The sequence below is a fragment of the Symphalangus syndactylus genome, chromosome 18, assembly GCF_028878055.3.
Source record: "Symphalangus syndactylus isolate Jambi chromosome 18, NHGRI_mSymSyn1-v2.1_pri, whole genome shotgun sequence".
Classification (NCBI taxonomy): Eukaryota; Metazoa; Chordata; class Mammalia; order Primates; family Hylobatidae; genus Symphalangus; species Symphalangus syndactylus.
The window spans coordinates 86284182-86303565 of record NC_072440.2 but is presented as its reverse complement, the minus strand read 5'-3'; the positions used below and the strand labels follow the sequence as shown (position 1 = coordinate 86303565).

Sequence of the window (19384 nt, the reverse complement as noted above, 5' to 3'; positions counted from 1 at the left end):
TGCTCTGTTGCCCAGGCTAGAGTGCAGTGGCACAATCTCAGCTCACTACAACCTCTGCCTCCGGGGTTCAAGCGATTCTCCTGCCTCAGCCTCCAGAGTAGCTGAGATTACAGGTGTGTGCCACCACACCAGGCTAATTTTTGTATATTTAGTAGAGATGGGGTTTCACCATGTTGGCCAGGGTGGTCTCAAACTCCTGACCTCAGGAGATCTGCCCACCTGGGCCTCCCAAAGTGCTGGGATTACAGGCGTGAGCCACCACGTCTGGCTGATACACTCTTGAGCCCCTGCTGGAAAAACAAGGAAGAGAGAGAAAGGAGAATATGAAAAAGGGAGGGAGTAAAAGTAGGAAGAAACAAAGGGAAGAGAAGTAAGGCAGTCAACTCCGTGACGATACTCATTCCTTTATTGTCAACTGTGTTGATTGGAACAGGGCTGGGGCCTGCAAGCTGCTGGCAGCACCCAGCTGCAGGTGCATTTCAGCTCAACAGAGAGGCCTCCATCCTAAGCCAAGGGGACAGAGGAGAATGTTTTATATATATATTTATATATTACATATGTCCCGTATAGTCATATGTGTAGAGTGACAAGAATGGGCCACTGCATTGTTAACTGTTGTCCTAAATAAAGACCATAGCAACACACGAGAATTTGGTCCTAATCAAGGCCCTTACTTTGTCAATCAAATATTTGATACACCAAAAGGAAAAGGAGAGAGAGACAGAGAGACTGAGATCCAGCCACCCCTGGTGGCCCTGTTCCCAGCAGATCTTACGCTGAGTGTAGAGTGTCCCCTGTGGAGGTAAACACGCACACGAACACGCACACACATACACACGTACACAAAACCGCAGGCAGGAGCTCCTCCTCCGACCATACCTTGGGCCCAGCCCTCGGACTGGGGGTGCTGATTTGGGTATATTGTGCTATAAGACTGTGAGGGAGGAGTGACAAGACAATGCCAAGGCGATGTGTCCAAGTGATGAATGGGGTGATACGTGCTGCTTCGTCCACAAACGAGAAAGAGGTCAGTGGGAGAGGCTGCTCAACGCAGCCCTGGAGGTCCCCCTGCGCTCAGGCCACCTGGTGAATTTCTACACACAACTCCTGTCCCAGCCACAGTCGAACCTCTGATCTGAATCCTGAGTCTCAAATAATCTCTTGGGCTCTGATGAAAATTGTGATTTCCTGGAAGGACAGGAGCAAATGGCAACTGGGTGGCTCAACCCTCTAGTCCAGTAATGAAGCAGAAATGACAGTGTCACTGAGTTAAATCAGACCCAGGCTTGATCCTCAGAGCAGAACTTGAACGATGTAAGAAGGGTTCATTTCCTGAAGGAAAGATAATAACCCCCGCCACCATCTCCCACACCCCCCATTTCAGGCAGATCTGTCAGTCTCACGGTTTCACCCCAACAACAGCACTCTTCATCTTCTAGGAACTGGAGACTCGCACTATTAGGGCACTTTGAAATCCTAATTCACTCGCTTGCTTTCATTATTACCTCTTCACCCCTCCACCAAAATATACACTTAAAAAGCCAGTCAATGAACATTACGCATTCTTTTTTTTGTAGAAATTTACTTATCACTCGAGGTACCGGGAGACATTTTGGGCCATGACAAAGGAAAGTAAAGATTATCCCCCTAGGAACCAATTTGCGTAACTAGTGAATAAAGGATCTATTTTCAACAAAATAACACCTTAAAGATGCGATTCAGAAACAGGGGTAACAGGCAAAGCTGGAAAAGATTGTGCCTGGGCTTCTGTTTCCTGTGACAGATGAAGGGAAAAAGCAATAGATGTTAATATCTTCGTTTAGCCAGGGGTAGAATGACAATGACTCCTCCCACTGTGAACGGGGTCTAGGCAGCTGCAGGGAGAAATGATCAAAGCAGGCAGGAGCAGCCTCTTGAAAATTGGGAGTTGCCTTGAGGGCCTGTCGACCAAAATGACCCCTTGGAGGGGACAGAAACAAAGGGATCTGGTGGAGGGACTTCCGTTGATGACTGTTCAAGTTGTCTCAATTGCTGTTCCATTTCCTGCAGGTTCCAAGGTGATGGTAACTAGTTGGTCCACAGTTCCCATCCAAGGTGGACAGGAAGCAGAGTTTGGGAAGCCGTGAGTTCTTGTCAAAGCTGAAGGGCATGAGCTATGTTGGTGAGGTTATTAATGTCCTTGAAAAGGAGCCCAATAAGCTGAATGAGGTTGTCTGAGGCTCAGAAAGTGGAGAGTGGGGCTGTGTCCACAGGGAGCAGATGCCCAACACTGTGAGGATGTCTCTTGTCCTCAGGGAACACCAAGCAGTCTCCTAGTCCCAGAAAGTGCTCAGGGGCTGCTCGCCATCAGTGTGGGAGAAGATGGAGGTTATGGAGTGCGGTGGGTAGAAAAGGGACTGTCTTCTCAGGCACTGGCTACCTTCCCTTCTGGAGGCAGCTGACAGGGGGACAAGCCTGAGATCTGACTGGGGGAGCTCTCAAGTCAGAAGAAAAAGAGGCTACGCAGTGACCACGGTAGGCCCAGACGGCTCAGGCGAGGGCATCTCCCCAACACGAACTGAGCTCCGCGAATAAATAACATGAATTAAATAAAGGAGGCGAAGAAGAGCAGGCAGAGGCACCGTCTGCCAGATTCTCACCCCTGCACACACGCACACGCACATGCACGCACACGCACACGCACCAAGCGGCAGATGAGATGAGCCAGGGTTGGCTGCCCCATCTCAGGAGTCTATTGGATGGGCAGCCTGACGTGATGGTTGTCACTCATGGTCCGCCACTGTTGCAGGGCGCAGAGAAGCAGAGGCCAGGGAGGCATGTGTGGTGGAAGGTGGAGGCCGCTGAGGACTCTGGCACCTGCAGGGGAGATGAGGCAGGTGAAAGCGGAGGTTAGGGAAATGCAGGAAACAGGAAAGTGAGTCCTCTCCTTTGCCCCATCCCGTTGCTGCAGGAAGCCCTCCGACATCCCCAGTCACCCCTTGCCCTTCCTGCCCTTTGGGCACCAGCAAAACCCTCTTTAGCATCCCCCAGCCCCTGCAGTTCCCCTGCCTCCTGGGTCCAGTGCTGCCTTGGACCATGGAGGTACTGACCAGGATCTGGACTTTCGGACTTTAGACGTGGAAGGTCTTTCCAGAAAGCTGTCCAACCGCATGAGCCTCTCCATGTGTAGCGCACGAGGGTCTTGTTCTTGGTCGTGAGAGAATTCCATCTCAAAGACAGCTGGAGGGGACACATCCAACTCCAGAAACATTATGTTTTCAGCCTGTGGTGGGAATATGATGCCAGGCTTGAGCAGTGCCCAGTCGCTGTGCCTTCTAGGGACTCAGCCAGTCTTGGGTGTAGCAGGGCTGATGAGGTGGTTAGGGGAAGCAGAGGCTGTGAGCATCCCCTCCCATGGGCTCTTTTTTTTTTTCTTCCGAGACGGAGTCTCGCTCTGTCGCCCAGGCTGGAGTACAGTGGTGCAATCTCGGCTCACTGCAACCTCCGCCTCCCAGGTTCAAGCAATTCTCCTGCCTCAGCCTCCCAAGTAGCTGGGACTATAGGCACCCATCACCACGCCCGGCTAATTTTTTTATTTTCAGTAGAGCTGGGGATTCACCATGTTGACCAGGCTGGTCTCGAACTCTTGACCTCAGGTGATCCACCCGCCTCGGCCTCCCACAGTGCTGGGATTACAGGTGTAAGCCACCTCGCCCGGCCTCCCTCCCATAGGCTCTTTCTTCCCTCTCCGCTTCTTACCCTGTACCTGGGGTGGGACCCCATTGCCATGGCAACCCGAGCATACTGGCTGATAGGCCTCTTGTAGCCCACTGCAGATGTTGGCCGCTTCTTCATCTGGCTGTTATTGCTGTAGGGAAGAGGCTATATTAGAAAGGATGTCTGTGGAACACGAACAGCAAATGACATCATGAGGACCTAAATATCATTCAGGTAGCCAGGAGGCCCTGCAGAATGCAAGTTCTGGAATTTTCTTCTCCTTGCTCTAATACAGCTTGACAACTGAAGCTAGTGCAGTTGTCCCCCTCATCCGTGGTTTCGCTTTCCACAGCTTCAGTTACTGTGGTCTGAAAATAGGCAAGTACAGTACAATCAGATGTTTCGAGAGACAGACACCACACCTGCATCACTTCTATTAGAGTATATTGTGTTTTTGTTGTTGTTTTGAGATGGAGTCTCACTCTGTCACCCAGGCTGGAGTGCAGTGGCACAATCTCAGCTCGCTGCAGCCTCCACCTCCCAGGTTCAAGCAATTCTCCTGCGTCAGCCTCCCGAGTAGCTGGGATTACAGGCGTGCACCACCACACCTGGCTAATTTTACTTTATTTTTTCTTTTTTTTGAGACGAAGTTTTGCTCTTATTGCCCAGGCTGGAGTGCAATGGCATGATCTTGGCTCACCACAACCTCTGCCTCCCGGGTTCAAGTGATTCTTCTGTCTCAGCCTCCCGAGTAGCTCAGATTATAGGCATGTGGCACCACGCCTGGCTAATTTTTTGTATTTTTAGTAGAGACGGGGTTTCTCCATGTTGGTCAGGCTGGTCTCGAACTCCCGACCTCAGGTGATCCACCCACCTCAGCCTCCCAATGTACTGGAATTACAGGTGTGAGCCACTGCCCCTGGCCTAACACCCGGCTAATTTTTGTATTTTTAGTAGAGACGGGGTTTTACCACGTTGGCCAAGCTGGTCTCGAACTCCTGACCTCAAGTGATCTTCCTGCCTTGGCTCCCCAAAGATCTGAGATTATAGGCATGAGCCACTGCACCCGGCCTTATTAGAGTATATTGTTATAATTGTTTTGTCTTATACATCTCATGTACCCCATAAACATACACACCTACTATGTACCCACACAATTTTTAAAAATTGATAAAATTTAAAATAAACCTCATAGCATATATAGGGTTTGGTACTATCTGCAGTTTCAGGCATCCACTAGAGGTCTTAAAACATATCCCCTGCCAAGTGCGGTGGCTCACATCTGTAATCCCAGCACTTTGGGAGGCCGAGATGGGTAGATCACCTGAGGTCAGGAGTTCGAGACCAGCCTGACCAACATGAAGACACCCCATCTACTAAAAATACAAAAAATTAGCCGGGCGTGGTGGTGCATGCCTGTAATCCCATCTACTTAGGAGAGTGAGGCAGGAGAATTGCTTGAACCTGGGAGGCGGAGGTTGTGGTGAGCCAAGATCGCGCCATTGCACTCCAGCCTGGGCAACAAGAGCAAAACTCCGTCTCAAAAACAAACAAACAGGCTGGGCGCAGTGGCTCACGCTTGTAATCCCAGCACTTTGGGAGGCCGAGGCGGGCAGATCACGAGGTCAGGAGATCGAGACCACGGTGAAACCCCGTCTCTACTAAAAATACAAAAAATTAGCCGGGCGTGGTGGCGGGCGCCTGTAGTCCCAGCTACTCGGAGAGGCTGAGGCAGGAGAATGGCGTGAACCCGGAAGGTGGAGCTTGCAGTGAGCCGAGATCGCGCCACTGCACTCCAGCCTGGGTGACAGAGCGAGACTCCGTCTGAAAAAACAAACAAAAAACAAAACAAAAAAGTATCCCCCATGGATAAGTGGAGACTACTGTGTAACACAAAGAGGTACATATCAATATTTCTTCACTCCTGTTGCTTTAAATTGTTTCTGCAGTAGAAAGAACTGAAGTAGGATTGAAGGCTGAAATGAAATCCAGTCTCACTTTAGCTTGTAGCTTTATATACTTTTTTTTTTTTCAGACAAAGTCTTGCTCTGTCACCCAGGCTGGAGTGCAGTGGTGCCATCTCAGTTCACTGCAACCTCTGCCTCCTGAGTTCAAGCGATTCTTGTGCCTCAGCCTCCTGAGCAGCTGAGATTACAGGCGAACACCACCACATCCTGCTAATTTTTGTATTTTTAGTAGAGGACAGGGTTTCACCATGTTGGCTGGTCTCGAACTCCTGACCTCAAGTGATCTCCCTGCCTTGGCCTCCCAAAGTACTGGGATTACAGACGTGAATCACTGCACCTGGCTGGCTTTTTTTTTTTTTTTTTTGAGTCAGAGTCTCACTGTCACCCAGCCTTCATTGTGGTTTTTTGTTTTTTTTTTTTTTTTGGAAACGGAGTCTCACGCTCTGTCACCAGGCTAGAGTGCTGTGGCACAATCTCGGCTCACTGCAACTTCCAACCCCCTGGTTCAAGTGATTCTCCTGCCTCAGCCTCCCGAATAGCTGGTATTACAGGCGCGTGCCACCACATCCAGCTAATTTTTGTATTTTTAGTAGAGACGGGGTTTCACCATGTTGGCCAGGATGGTCTCGATCTCCTGACCTCGTGATCCGCGCACCTCAGCCTCCCAAAGTGCTGGGATTACAGACATAGGCCACTGCACCTGGCCGGTAATTTTTAATTTTTAGTAGAGACGGGGGGGTTTCACCGTCTTGGCTAGGCTGGTCTCAAACTCCTGACCTCAGGTAATCCTCCTGCCTCAGCCTCCCAAAGTACTGGGATTATAGGCATGAGCCACTCCACCCAGCCTATTTTTCTTCATAGGAGTTAGCACAATAAAATGGTTAAAAACTCAGGCTTGAAATGAAAAGGAACAAAGTTAGAAGCCTCACATTTCTCAGTTTCAAAACTTATTACAAAGTGCCAGGTGTGGTGGCTCATGCCTGTAATCCCAGCACCTTGGGAGGCCGAGGCAGGTGGATCACCTGAGGTCAGGAGGTTGAGACCAGCTTGGCCAACATGGTGAAACCCTGTCTCTACTAAAAATACGAAAATTAGCTGGGCGTGGTGGCACGTGCCTGTAGTCCCAGCTACTTGGGAGGCTGAGGCAGGAGAATTGCTTGAACCTGGGAGGCAGAGGTTGCAGTGGGCTGAGATCTGGCCACTGCACTCCAGCCTGGGTGACAGAGTGAGACTCCATCTCAAAAACAAAACAAAACAAAACAAAACTTATTACAAAGCTATAGTAACCAAGGTACTATAGAACTTGCATAAGACGAACATATAGATTAATGAAACAGAACTGAAACTCCAGGGCCAGGCACCATGGCTCACGCCTGTAATCCCAGCACTTTGGGAGCCCAAGGCAGGTGGATTGCCTGAGCTCAGGAGTTTGAGACCAGCCTGGGCAACACGGTGAAACCCCATCTCTACTAAAATACAAAAAATTAGCCAGGCGTGGCAGCATGTACCTGTAATTCCAGCTACTTGGGAGGCTGAGACAGGAGAATTGCTTGAATCTGGGAGGCAGAGGTTGCAGTAGGCCGAGATCACGCCATTGCACTCTAGCCTGGGTGACAGAGTGAGACTCTGCAAGACTCCGTCTCAAAAAAAAAAAAAAAAAGGGCAAAGGATCTCAATAGATATTTCTCAGAAGATATATTTCTCAGAAGATCACACCTGTGATCCCACCACTTTGGGAGGCTGAGTCATGTGGATCCCTTGAGCCCAGAAATTTGAGTCCAGCCTGGGCAACATAGCAAGACCCTGTCTCTACAAAAAATACAAAAAAAAATTTAGCAGGGTATGGTAGCACACACCTGTAATCCCAGCTACTTGAGAGGCTGAGGTGGGAGGATCACCTGAGCCTGGGAGGTCAAGGCTGCAGTGAGCCGTGATCACGTCACTGAACTCCAGCCTGGGTGACAGGGTAAGACCTTGTCTTAAAAGAAAAAAAAAAACCCACAATGGATACCAGTTCAGATCCACTAGGATGACTATAATTTAAAGATGGACAGTAACACATGTTGGTGAGGATGTAGAGAAACTGGAACCCTCATACGCCATTAGTGAGAATGTAAAAAAAAAAAAGTTAAACATAGACTTACCATAAAAACCAGCACTTCCACTACTAGGCATATACTCAAGAGAACTGAAAACATGTGTTCATATGAAAACTTGTACACAAATGATCATAGCAGCATTATTTATAATAGCCAAAAAGTGGAAATTACCGAAATGTCCACCAACTGATGTGTTGATAAACCAAATGTGGTATATTCATAGAGTGGAATATTACTCATCAATAAAAAGGAATGAAGTACTGATGAGTGTTCCAACATGGACGAACCTTGAAAACATTTTGCTAAGTGAAAGAACTCAGTCACAACGGACTACATATTGTGTGATTCCATTTATATAAGATATCTGGAATAGGTAAAGCCATAGAAACAGAAAGCAGATTGGCGGTTGTCTAGGTCTGGGGAAAGGGGTTTTGGGGAGAATAAGGAGTAACTGCTAATTGGTTCAGGGTTTCTTTTTGGAGTGATGAAAATGTTCTGGAATTAGGCTGGGCGTGGTGGCTCATGCCTATAAATCCAGCACTTTGGGAGGCCGAAGCGGGCAGATCACTTGAGGTCAGGAGTTCGAGACCAGTGTGACCAACATGGTGAAACCCTTTCCCTAATAAAAATACAAAAATTAGCCAGGGGTGGTGGTGCATGCCTGTAATTCCAGCTATTCAGGAGGCTGAGGCAGGAGAATTGCTTGAACCCGGGAGGCAGAGGTTGCAGTGAGCCGAGTCACACCACTGCACTCCAGCCTGGGGGAAAGAGCGAGACTCCATCTCAAAAAAAAAAAAAAAAGAAAGAAAGAAAATGTTCTGGAATTAGATAGTGGTGACGGTTGTACAACTCTGAATATACTAAAATCCATTATATTATTAAGCAGTAGAGCTAAAAAAAAAAAAATCCACTGAATTGTACACTTTAAAATGGTGAACTTCTGATAGGTCAACTACATCTCAATAGAGCTGTTATTTAAACAATGAACAAACAGGCCAGCCTCAGAGACTCATGCTTGTAATCCCCACACTTTGGGAGGCTGAGATGGGAGGATCATTTGAGGCCAGGAGTCTGAGGCTGTAGTGTGCTATGATTGTGCCAATGAATAGCCACTGTACTCCAACCTGGGCTACAGAGCAAAGATCCCAGCTCTAATTAAAAAAAAAAAAAAAAAAATTTATGGCCAGGCGCAGGGGCTCATGCCTGTAATCCCAGCACTTTGGGAGGCCGAGGTGGGTGGATCACCTGAGGTCAGGAGTTCGAGACCAGCCTAGCCAACATGGTGAAACCCCGTCTCTACAGAAAATACAAAAATTAGCTGGGCATGGTGGCTCACACCTGTAGTCCCAGCTACTTGGGAAGCTGAGGCATGAGAATCACTTGAACCCGGGAGGCAGAGGTTGCAGTGAGCTGAGATCACACCACTGCACTCCAGCCTGGGCAACAGAGTGAGACTCAGTTTCAAAAAAAAAATTTTTTTTAAAGGCATATCCTTTGACCCAAATTTCTCCTCCTAGGAACTTCACTAAGCAAATAATCAGAGGTAAAGATAAAAATTTACATGCAGGGGTATTTGCTGAAGTTTTTTTTTTCTATAGACAGAGTCTTGCTCTGTCACCCAAGCTGGAGTGTGATGGCAACATCATAGCTCACTGCAGCCTCAAATTCCTGGGCTCAAATAGTCTTCCTGCCTCAGCCTCCTGAGTAGATAGGACTACAGGCAGGTGCCACCACACCTGGCTAATTTTGTTATTTTTTGACAGGGTCTCACTATGTTGCCCAGGCTGGTCTTGAACTCCTTGCCTCAAGCTATCCTTCCACCTCAGCCTCCCAAAGTGCTGGGACTTTAAGTGTGAGCCACTGTGCCTGGCCCTGAAGCATTATTTACAACTGCAAAAGATTAGAAACAACCAAAATGGGGTTGGTTAAATTATTAGGACCCAGTTACATTACTATTCAGTCCTATGAAGGAACTTTATGTAGTCAATAAAATTTTTGTGTGGCTCGGCCGGGTGCAGTGGCTCACACCTGTAATCCCAGCACTTTGGGAGGCCAAGGTGGGTGGATCGCGAGGTCAGGAGATTGAGGCCGTCCTGGCTAACATGGTGAAACCCTGTCTCTACTAAAAAAAATACAAAAAAAAAAAAAATTAGCCAGGCATGGTGGCATGCACCTGTAGTCCCAGCTACTCGGGAGGCTGAGACTGGAGAATCGCTTGAACCTGGGAGGCAGAGGTTGCAGTGAGCCAAGATCACACCACTACACTCCAGCCTGGGTGACAGAGTGAGACTCTGTCTCAAAAAAAAAAAAAAAAAACAAAAAAAAAAACCAAACCAAAACAAAAAAATTTGTGTGTGGCTCTACGTAGATGCAGAAAGACTGCCACAATATATTAATAAAAGAGCAAATAAAAAGATGAAGTTTTTGTTTGTATTTTTAAATTTTTTGTAGAGATGGGGTCTCGCTATGCTGTCCAGGCTGGTCTCGAACTCCTGGCCTCAAGTGATCCCCCAGCCTCAGTGTCCCCAAGTGTTGGGATTACAGGCATAAGCCAGCACACCTGGCCAGTTTTAAGGAAATGCGTGTGTGTGTGTCTGCTTAGGAAAAAGTCTAGATATTCAACAAAATGTTGACAGTTGTAATCTTTGAATTGTGTGATTATGGGTGATTTTTATTTTCTCTCTGCCTTTCTGCAATATCTGAAAAAATTTTTTACAATGAATATGTATAACTTTATACTAATTAATTAGTTCAAACATCTACGGGAAATATGTATCTGTATGCCTGCCATCCAGTTTTGTCAAGAATGCTGCTGTGAACATTTCTAAAGGTATTTTCATGCTTATATTTAACATTTTCCCTGGAGTATGGATCCAGGAATGGAAGTGCTGCATTACAGGGTATGTGGATTTTCAGCTTTACTTGATATTGTCAATTGCTTTTCAAAGTGGTTATACTTATGAAAGTTTCCATTGGTCTACATCCTAGAGAGCTCATTGAGTGCTTTTTACTTTCAGCAATTTGGTGAGTGTGATGGATTATTAAAATACTTTTACTACTCTGAACAAAAACAGAAAAAAGAAATGAAAGAAAACAAGAAAGCTACTTCCATTTTAAAAAATAAAAGAACACAGGTTTTGGAGTAAGGTAGACCTGGGTTTGAATGCTGGCTCTGCCCTTTCAAGCTCTTTTACTTGGGGAAGTGGCTTACTATCTCTAAGCCTCAGATATATCATCCCTATCATACAGAATTTCTGAGATTAAACAAGACAAGCACTTAGCACAGTATGCCCGCCACAAGGCTTAACACATGGCAGCTGTGATTATGATTTATTTTCAATTCCACTTGCTAATTTCAAGTGGGGATACAAATGAAATGAGCAAGGATAAAAGTCAAAAGGCGACAGCTGGAAGAGGAGAAGAAACAGGCTGAGTAACTCAAAGCTTAGGACACTCTGTCCTTGAACAGCAGAACAAGCTGTGCAGGGGCCCACAGAACAATGGCTGCCTTCTGCAGCTGGCAGTGATGGGAAATAACCTTCTTGTGGTTTAGTTTATGATGCTGTACCCCATTAGTGGTCCCTGCTGACCCTCTCTATAGATGAAAACAAGGAAAGATAAGGCTCCAGAAGCCCCAGCTGGGTCTGCAGCTGAGCTTACAGGATGCCGGGAGGCGTGCCCGTGAGGAGAGGCAGCCTCAGTGGCAGTGGCAGCAAGGAGACAGTCCTGCTGCAGACGCTGCTGGAAATGCAGAGCCATCCCCTCTAAGAGGGGAGTGGGAAAATTAGGAAAACGGTAACTTATTTGCAACGTGCTTCTACACAGTTCATCTGAACTTAACAATCTCCGGAGGTGTGGATAGAGCAAAGAAGACTGAGGCTCAGGGAGGTGCAGCGCCTCTTGTGTCCAAGGTCATGCAATTAGGGAGAGACTAGGAATCTGAACCTTCCCATATACTCCTTTAAAAATTATTATTATTGGCCAGGCGTGGTGGCTCATGGCACACCTGTAATCCCACCGAGGCAGGTGGATAACCTGAGGTCAGGAGTTTGAGACTAGCCTGGCCAACATGATGAAACCCTGCCTCTACTAAAAATACAAAAATTAGCTGGGTGTGGTGGCATGCGCCTGTAGTCCCAGCTATTCAGGATGCTGAGGTGAGAGAATCGCTTCAACCCGGGAGGCGAAGGTTGAGTGAACCAAGACCATGCCACTGCACTCCAGCCTGGGTGACAGAGCGAGACTCTGTCTCAAAAAAAAAAAAAATTATTATTATTTTGTGGCTGGGCACAGTGGCTCACACCTGTAATCCCAACACTTTAGGAGGACAAGACAGGTGGATCACCTGAGGTCAGGAGTTCAAGACCAGCCTGGCCAATTTGGTAAAACCCCTTCTCTACCAAAAATACAAAAATTAGCTGAGCATGGCACACACCTGTAACCCCAGCTACTGAGGAGGCTACTCAGAGAATTGCTTGAACCTGGGAGGTGGAGGTTTCAGTGAGCTGAGACCGTGCCACTGCATTTCAGCCTGGGCAACAGAGTGAGTCTGAGTCTCAAAAAAAAAAAAAATTATTTTGTGAAATTTTTGAATCGGGCATCACCTCATTCTATGCCACAGGGTGGGTGTTCCCCCCAAGGACTCTAGTATCATCTCTCAGGAGGACACTGGGTCAGAACAGATGGGCCAGTGAGTGCCTTTGAAAGCTCAGGCACTGGGAACAGGACAGAGGGACAGGGCTGGGTGAGCAGAGGATCAGCGCAAATTGGCAGCCTGACCCAATAAAGATGCCAGGGCTATTCTGGGTGGCATGTGGGAGAGAAGGACTGGGGGAAGGGAGTCTGTAACTGGGGCACCGACCTTCCCATCGGCTCCCTCTTCTGCCCCAGGCCTACTTTCCATGATTGATCCTCTGTAGGAAGCAGGTTTTGGCAGCCCAGAGCTGAGGCCTGGGTCTGCATTTATGCACCCCTCCCTTTAAGCACCCCTCCCAGCAGGGCCCCACAACCACAGTTATCCTGCGTGCAGTACATTTGATGCGTTCTCCTAGGACCCTCCCTCCGTAATTGGCTTACTATCATTTTTTCTCCTTTAATATTAAAAAGTCATCTCTCAGCTCCATCTCAGGGGTTGACGCCATTCTCTTTCCTGGCTGTTTGATCACTTCCTTTCCCCTCTCCTTCCTCTCCTTCCTCTCCTTCCTTCCTGCTTTCCCTCTCTCCTTCCCTTCCTCACTCTGTCACTCAGGCTGGAGTGCTGTGGCAAGATCTTGGCACACTGCAACCTCTGCCTCCCAGATTCAAGTAGCTGGGATTACAGGTAAGAGCCACCATACCTGGCTAATTTTTGTATTTTTAGTAGAGACGGGGTTTTGCCATGTTGGCCAGGCTGGTCTTGAACTCCTGGCCTGAAGTGATCCACCTGCCTTGGCCTCCCAAAGTGCTGGGATTACAGGTGTGAGCCAGCACGGCTGGCCTCCCCCTCTTTTTCTGAAAGCAGGCATCCAACATCATCGGGTGTGTTTCCTTCTAGTTCCTTCCTGTGCATTCAACACTGACAATTGGGCTTTCCTCTTCGATCTGGCTGCTTTGTCCTGGCATCTGTCCACCTTGTTCCACTGCCCTGCTTGTCTGAACTCTCAGCCTTCCCATTTCCCCTCCGTGCTGTCCCCGACCTGCCTGGGAAGCTGCAGCTGCTCCCTGCTTCACACTGTCTTCAATTCTCACAGGTCTGTGAAGAAATCCAGGGACTCAACACAGAGCTAGGAATGTTCTTACTGAGGTGAACTTTGCCTCTGACAAAACCAGTTTAACTTTCTTTCCTGATTCTATTTATAGCAAGAAACACTCTCTCTTTAAACCCAGAGGCAGAGCCTGGGTGAGGTGGCTTACACCTGTAAGCCCAGCACTTTTGGGAGGCCGAGGCAGATGGATTACCTGAGGTCAGGAGTTCAAGACCAGCCTGGCCTACATTGAAACCCCACCTCTACTAAAATACAAAAATTAGCTGGGCATGGCGGTGCACCCCTATAATCCCAGCTACTCAGGAGGCTGAGGCACAAGAATCGCTTGAACCTGTGAGATGGAGGTTGCAGTGAGCCGAGATCATGCCACTGTACTCCAGCCTGGGTGACAGAGTGAAACTCTGTCTCAAAAAAAAAAAAAAAAATGAAAATCAATAAATAAATAAACCCAGAGGCAGTTTAACAAAAAATCAACATCTAAAACAAAAACATAAAGTCAAACTGCCCTTGTAGGGCACTTCTAAGGGATAGAGGCAGGCCAGTTTCTCCAGAGGCCCCATAATTAGAATATTGGCTTATCAGTATGAGTGCAACTCTTCATTGATCATCTCCTCTGTACCAGGCACAGGCCTGGAACCTTACATTATTTCATTTCAACCTTGACAGTCCTGCAAGGTACATATTGTTATCCCCACTTTACAGATGAAGAAATTTGGGTTCAGAGAGGTTAAAAAAACTTACTCAAGGCCAGGCGCGTGGTGGCTCATGCCTGTAATCCTAGCACTTTGGGAGACCGAGGTAGGCGGATAACCTGAGGTCAGGGGTTTGAGACCAGCCTGGCCAACATGTTGAAACCCCATCTCTACTAAAAATACAAAAATTAGCCAGGCATGGTGGTGTATGCTTGTAATCCCAGCTACTCTGGAGGCTGAGGCAGGAGAATTGCTTGAACCCAGGAGTGGGGGGTTGCAGTGAGCTGAGATCACACCACTGTACTCCAGCCCGGGCGACAGAGTGAGACTCTATCTCAAAAAAAAAAAAAAAAAAAAAAAAACAAAAAAAAAACTTACTCAAGGCCACTAGTAAGTGGCAGAGCAGGGGCTAGAATTCAGAATGTTCTTTTTTTTTTTTTTGAGTCTTGCTCTCTTGCTCAATCTGGAGTGCAGTGGTGCGATCTCAGCTCACTGCAACCCCCACCTCCCAGGTTCAAGCGATTCTCCTCCTACCTCAGCCTCTGGGTAGCTGGGATTACAGGCACCCACTACCACACCCAGCTAGTTTTTGTATTTTTAGTAGAGACGGGGTTTCACCATGTTGGCCAGGCTGGTCTCAAACTCCTGACCGCAAGTGATCTGCCCGCCTCAGCCTCCCAAAGTGCTGGGATTACAGGCGTGGGCCACTACACCCGGCCAAATTCAGAATGTTCTAACTCCAAAGTCTAGTCTGTGTCTACTGCACCATGATGCCTTTAAAAAGAATCTAGGGGCTGGGCACAGTGGCTCACGCTTGTAACCCGGCACTTTGGGAGGAGTTCACTTGAGCTCAGGAGTTCAAGACTAGCCTATGCAACATAGTGAGACCCCCGTCTCTACTAAAAATGAAAACAAATTAGCTGGGTATGCTGGTCCATGTCTGTGCTGTGGTCTAAGCTACTCTGGAAGTTGAAGCAGGAGGATCACTTGAGCCCAGAAGGTCAAGGCTGTAGTGAGCCATGATTGTGCCACTGCACTCCAGCCTGGGCAACAGAGCGAGACCCTGTCTCAAAAAAAGAAAGAAAAGAATCTAGGGTGGCTGGGGTTACAAAGGTCAAAGGGCTAAAGTTACAATGGCATTCTGTGTACCATATACCACAGGGTATGGATACTGTCACATATATAACCCTTTAGAAGACAATTTTGTGGGGCTGACTCACACCTGTAATCCCAGGCTGAGGTGGGTGAACTACTTGACGTCAGGAGTTTGAGACCAGCCTGGGCAACACAGTGAAACCCTGCCTCTATTTAAAAAAAAAAAGAAGAAGAAGACAATTTTACCTAAACACAATTAAAAATAAAGTCTAGGCCAGGTGTGGTGGCTCACACCTGTAATCTCAATACTTTGGGAGGCTGAGATGGGGGTATCACTTGAGTCCAGGAGTTCAAGACCAGCCTGGGCAATGTAGTGAGACCTCATCTCTAAAATAAATAAAAAATTAGTCAGGCATGGTGGCACAAGCCTGAGGTCCCAGCTACCCAGGAGGCTGAGGTGGGAGGATCACTTGAGCCAAGAAGGTGAGCCAAGATTGTGCCACTGCACTCTAGTCTGGGCAACAGAGTGAGACCTTGTCTCAAAAAATTAAATTAACTGGGTCTGGTGGCATGTACCAGTGGTCCCAGCTACTCAGGGGGCTGAGGTGGGAGGATTGCTTGAGCCTGGGAGGCAGAGGTTTCAGTGAGCCAAGATGATGCCATTGCACTCTAGCTTGGGTGACAGAGTGAGACCCTGTCTCAAAAAAATAGATAAAAATTAAATAAAATTTTAAAATCTAGGTTGGGCACAGTGGCTCATGCCTATAATCCCAGGACTTTGGGAGGCCGAGACAGGCAGATCACCTGTGGTCAGGAGTTCGAGACCGGCCTGGCCAACATGGAGAAACCCTGTCTCTACTAAAAATACAAAAATTAGCTGGGCATGTTGGCTCATGCCTATAATCCCAGCTACTCGGGAGGCTGAGGCAGGAGAATCGTTTGAGCCTGGGAGGCAGTGGTTGCAGTGAGCTGAGATCACGCCATTGCACTCCAGCCTAGGCGACAGTCTATTATGAGAAACTAAAAATAAAAGGTTGTACTTGTAAAATATTTATTGCTAGACCTAGTTGCAAAAAAAAAAAAATTTTTTTGAGATGGAGTTTCACTCTTGTTGCCCAGGCTGGAGTGCAATGGCACGATCTTGCCTCACTGCAACCTCTGCCTCCTGGGTTCAAGCGATTCTCCTTCCTCAGCCTCCCGAGTAGCTGAAATTACAGGCATGTGCCACCACACCTGGCTAATTTTGTGTTTTTAGTAGAGACGGAGTTTCTCCATATTGGTCAGGCTGGTCTCGAACTCCCGATATCAGGTGATCTGCCCGCCTTGGCCTTCCAAAGTGCTGGGATTACAGGTGTGAGCCAGCGCGCCAGCGCGAAAATGTTTTTTAAAGTAACTTTAATATTATACAAGATTATGACTGTGGAAGGCACCTCACCTTATATTATTTTATATCCACTAATGGCTACATGGAGATGGTAGAGAAAAAAAAGAAAGGGCTAAACTTCCAAAATAAGTTGATTAGGGATATTTCTCAAGAGTTGCCTGACACCTCCTTATTTGAGAGAGAGGCACCAGTCAGAGGGTGGGGTGGATGCTTAGAGCTGGAGTAGGCGGAGGGAGAATGTTTTTCGAACAGAAGCTTTCTAATGGGACAGCGTGACTTTAGGTAATTTCTTACAATGTTTTTTCCTCTCACTTTGAGCAGCTGTTAGTGTTCTCATCCCCAGAATACCACAGGCCGAAATAAAGCAAAATATTCCACGCTCGAGTTGAACAAATGGAACAACGCCCTGATTAGTTAAATACGCTTTGGAGAGAAATAACTTTTCTGTTTGTTTTTTAGCCCTAATTAAGTGATGTGGCAAGTGGTGGGATCCAATGCTGAAGAAAGGACCTTTTCTCTGGGGAGTGGAGAAGTTTGTTTCACAGCTGCAGCCTCAGACCCCACGGTTCCTGAAATGAGGAAAGCTGCCTTGTTCAAGGACCTCCCTGCCCTCAACCTTCCATGGTGAAATGAGGGACATGGGGCAGATGACCTCAGAGATCCAGGCCAGCAGCTCCCTGCCCCCTACTGTGCCCCACCAGGCTCTCTCTGCTAAGTTAGAATCACAACTGGGATTTCAATTACCGTGGAATTGTTTTTACTTTATTCTAACCATCTTGGCTTTAAAAGGACTAATTTTAAAGACTTGTTTCATATAAAAAATCCTAGAACTGGCCAGGCGTGGTGGCTCACGCCTGTAATACTAGCACTTTGGGAGGCTGAGGTGGGCAGATCACCTGAGGTCGGGAGTTCGAGACCAGCCTGGCCAACATGGAGAAACCCTGTCTCTACTAAAATTACAAAATTAGCCAGGCATGGTGGCACATGCCTGTAATCCCAGCTACTTGGGAGGCTGAGGCAAGAGAATCGCTTGAACCTGGGAGGCAGAGGTAGGGGTGAGCCAAGATCACGCCATTGCACTTTAGCATGAGCAACAAGAGCAAAATTCCATCTAAAAAAAAAAAAAAAATCCTAGAACCATTTTTTACTTGCCTTTTCTATTTTTGTATTTTTTAAAGTTCTGAAGTAAATATTAAATACTGCAAATTGCAGTCATCAGACATAGCAAAGTGGACAGCGACAAAAAAATGAAAAAGAAAAAGAAAAGAATATATTCTTGATTACCTGATATTTCTTTCTTTCTTTCTTTTTTATTGATATGTAGTCTTGCTCTGTGGCCCAGGCTGGAATGCAATGGCATGATCTCGGCTCACTGCAACTTCTGCCTCCCAGGTTCAAGCGATTCCCCTGCCTCAGCCTCCCAAGTAGCTGTGATTACAGGTGTGGTCCACCGTGCCCAGCTACCTGATATTTCTTAATAACTGTTTTGAAGTAATTTATTTTTTGGAATTCTTTATTATATTAGAGCATTCTGTAATTACTGTTCATATAATTTGTATTTAAGTGTAGTAGAGAACATTGGTAAATCATAATTGCCATTTTTTTTTTGCGGGGGACAGGGTCTCACTCTGTTGACCAGGCTAGATGGAGTGAAGTGGTATAATCACGGCTCAGTGAAGCCTCAACCTCCTAGGCTCAAGCAATCCTCCCATCTCAGCCTCCCAAGTAGCTAGGAGTACAGGCATGTGCCAATGCCTGGCTAACTTTTTGTATTTTTTTGTAGAGATGGGGTCTCACTATGTTGCCCAGGCTGGTTTCAAACACCTAGGCTCAAGCCATCTACCTGCTTCAGTCTCCTAAAGTGCTGGGATTACAGGCATGAGCCACTGTACCAGGCCTATAATTGCCTTTTACCCTACCCAGATGTATCTGCATATTTTCCGTACATATGTTGTACTTGGTCTTTATTCTGAACAGGTACAAACATATTCTGTATAAAATAGCATGGTTAAGTTATGAATATACTTAACCATAATTTTGGAAAACCCTGTAAATCTATTTATAGCTTTAAATTTTCAATATAAGAATTTCAGGGAGGCCAGGCACTGTGGCTCACGCCTGTAATCCCAGCACTTTGGGAGGCTGAGGTGAGTGGATCACCTGAGGTCAGGAGTTCAAGATCAGCCTGGCCAACATGGCGAAACCTCATGTCTACTAAAAATGCAAAAATTAGCCAGGCATGGTGGAGGGCACCTGTAATCCCAGCTACTCAGGAGGATGAGGCAGGAGAATCACTTGAATCCGGGAGGCGGAGGTTGCAGTGAACCGAGATCGCACCATTGCACTCCAGCTTGGGCAACAGGAGAAAAACTCCATCTCAAAAAAAAAAAAAAAATTAAGGGAACACTGTCCAATTGGTATTCATTTAGAAGAGCTGCCAACACAAACCTACAAATGCAATGTGGAAGCAACTATATGCAGATTTAAATTAATGGGTATAATGAGTGTGCGTTAGGACTAATTCTTTGCAAAGAATCCTGGAAAAGAAAACACTATAAAAGCTGCTCTACTTTATAGTCTGGTAGTTAAAATCCTGTCCTTTCACAGCTGCAGCCTGGGTTCAATTCTCGGTCAGGGTAGTCCCTTTACAAAGGATAAAATTAAGGCCAGGTTCGGTGGCTCAAGCCTGTAATCCCAGCTACTTGGG

At 47.0% G+C, this 19384-nt stretch overlaps 2 protein-coding genes across 2 annotated transcripts in view; both read right to left on the bottom strand.

The window, feature by feature from the left end:
* ASXL2 (ASXL transcriptional regulator 2) overlaps positions 1-19384 on the bottom strand; it is a 555729-nt gene that overhangs the window by 197218 nt on the left and 339127 nt on the right. The gene's annotated exons all lie outside the window — the stretch shown is intronic.
* The window catches only part of KIF3C (kinesin family member 3C), a 56329-nt gene continuing 37333 nt past the window's right edge, over positions 389-19384 (bottom strand). The window contains exons 6-8 of the mRNA XM_055252969.2: positions 3739-3847; positions 3090-3262; positions 389-2856 (exon numbers count right to left, since the gene is read on the bottom strand). Of these exons, the coding sequence (XP_055108944.2) occupies positions 2763-2856; positions 3090-3262; positions 3739-3847 (376 nt within the window). The 3' untranslated portion in view covers positions 389-2762. The remainder of the gene's footprint in view (positions 2857-3089; positions 3263-3738; positions 3848-19384) is intronic.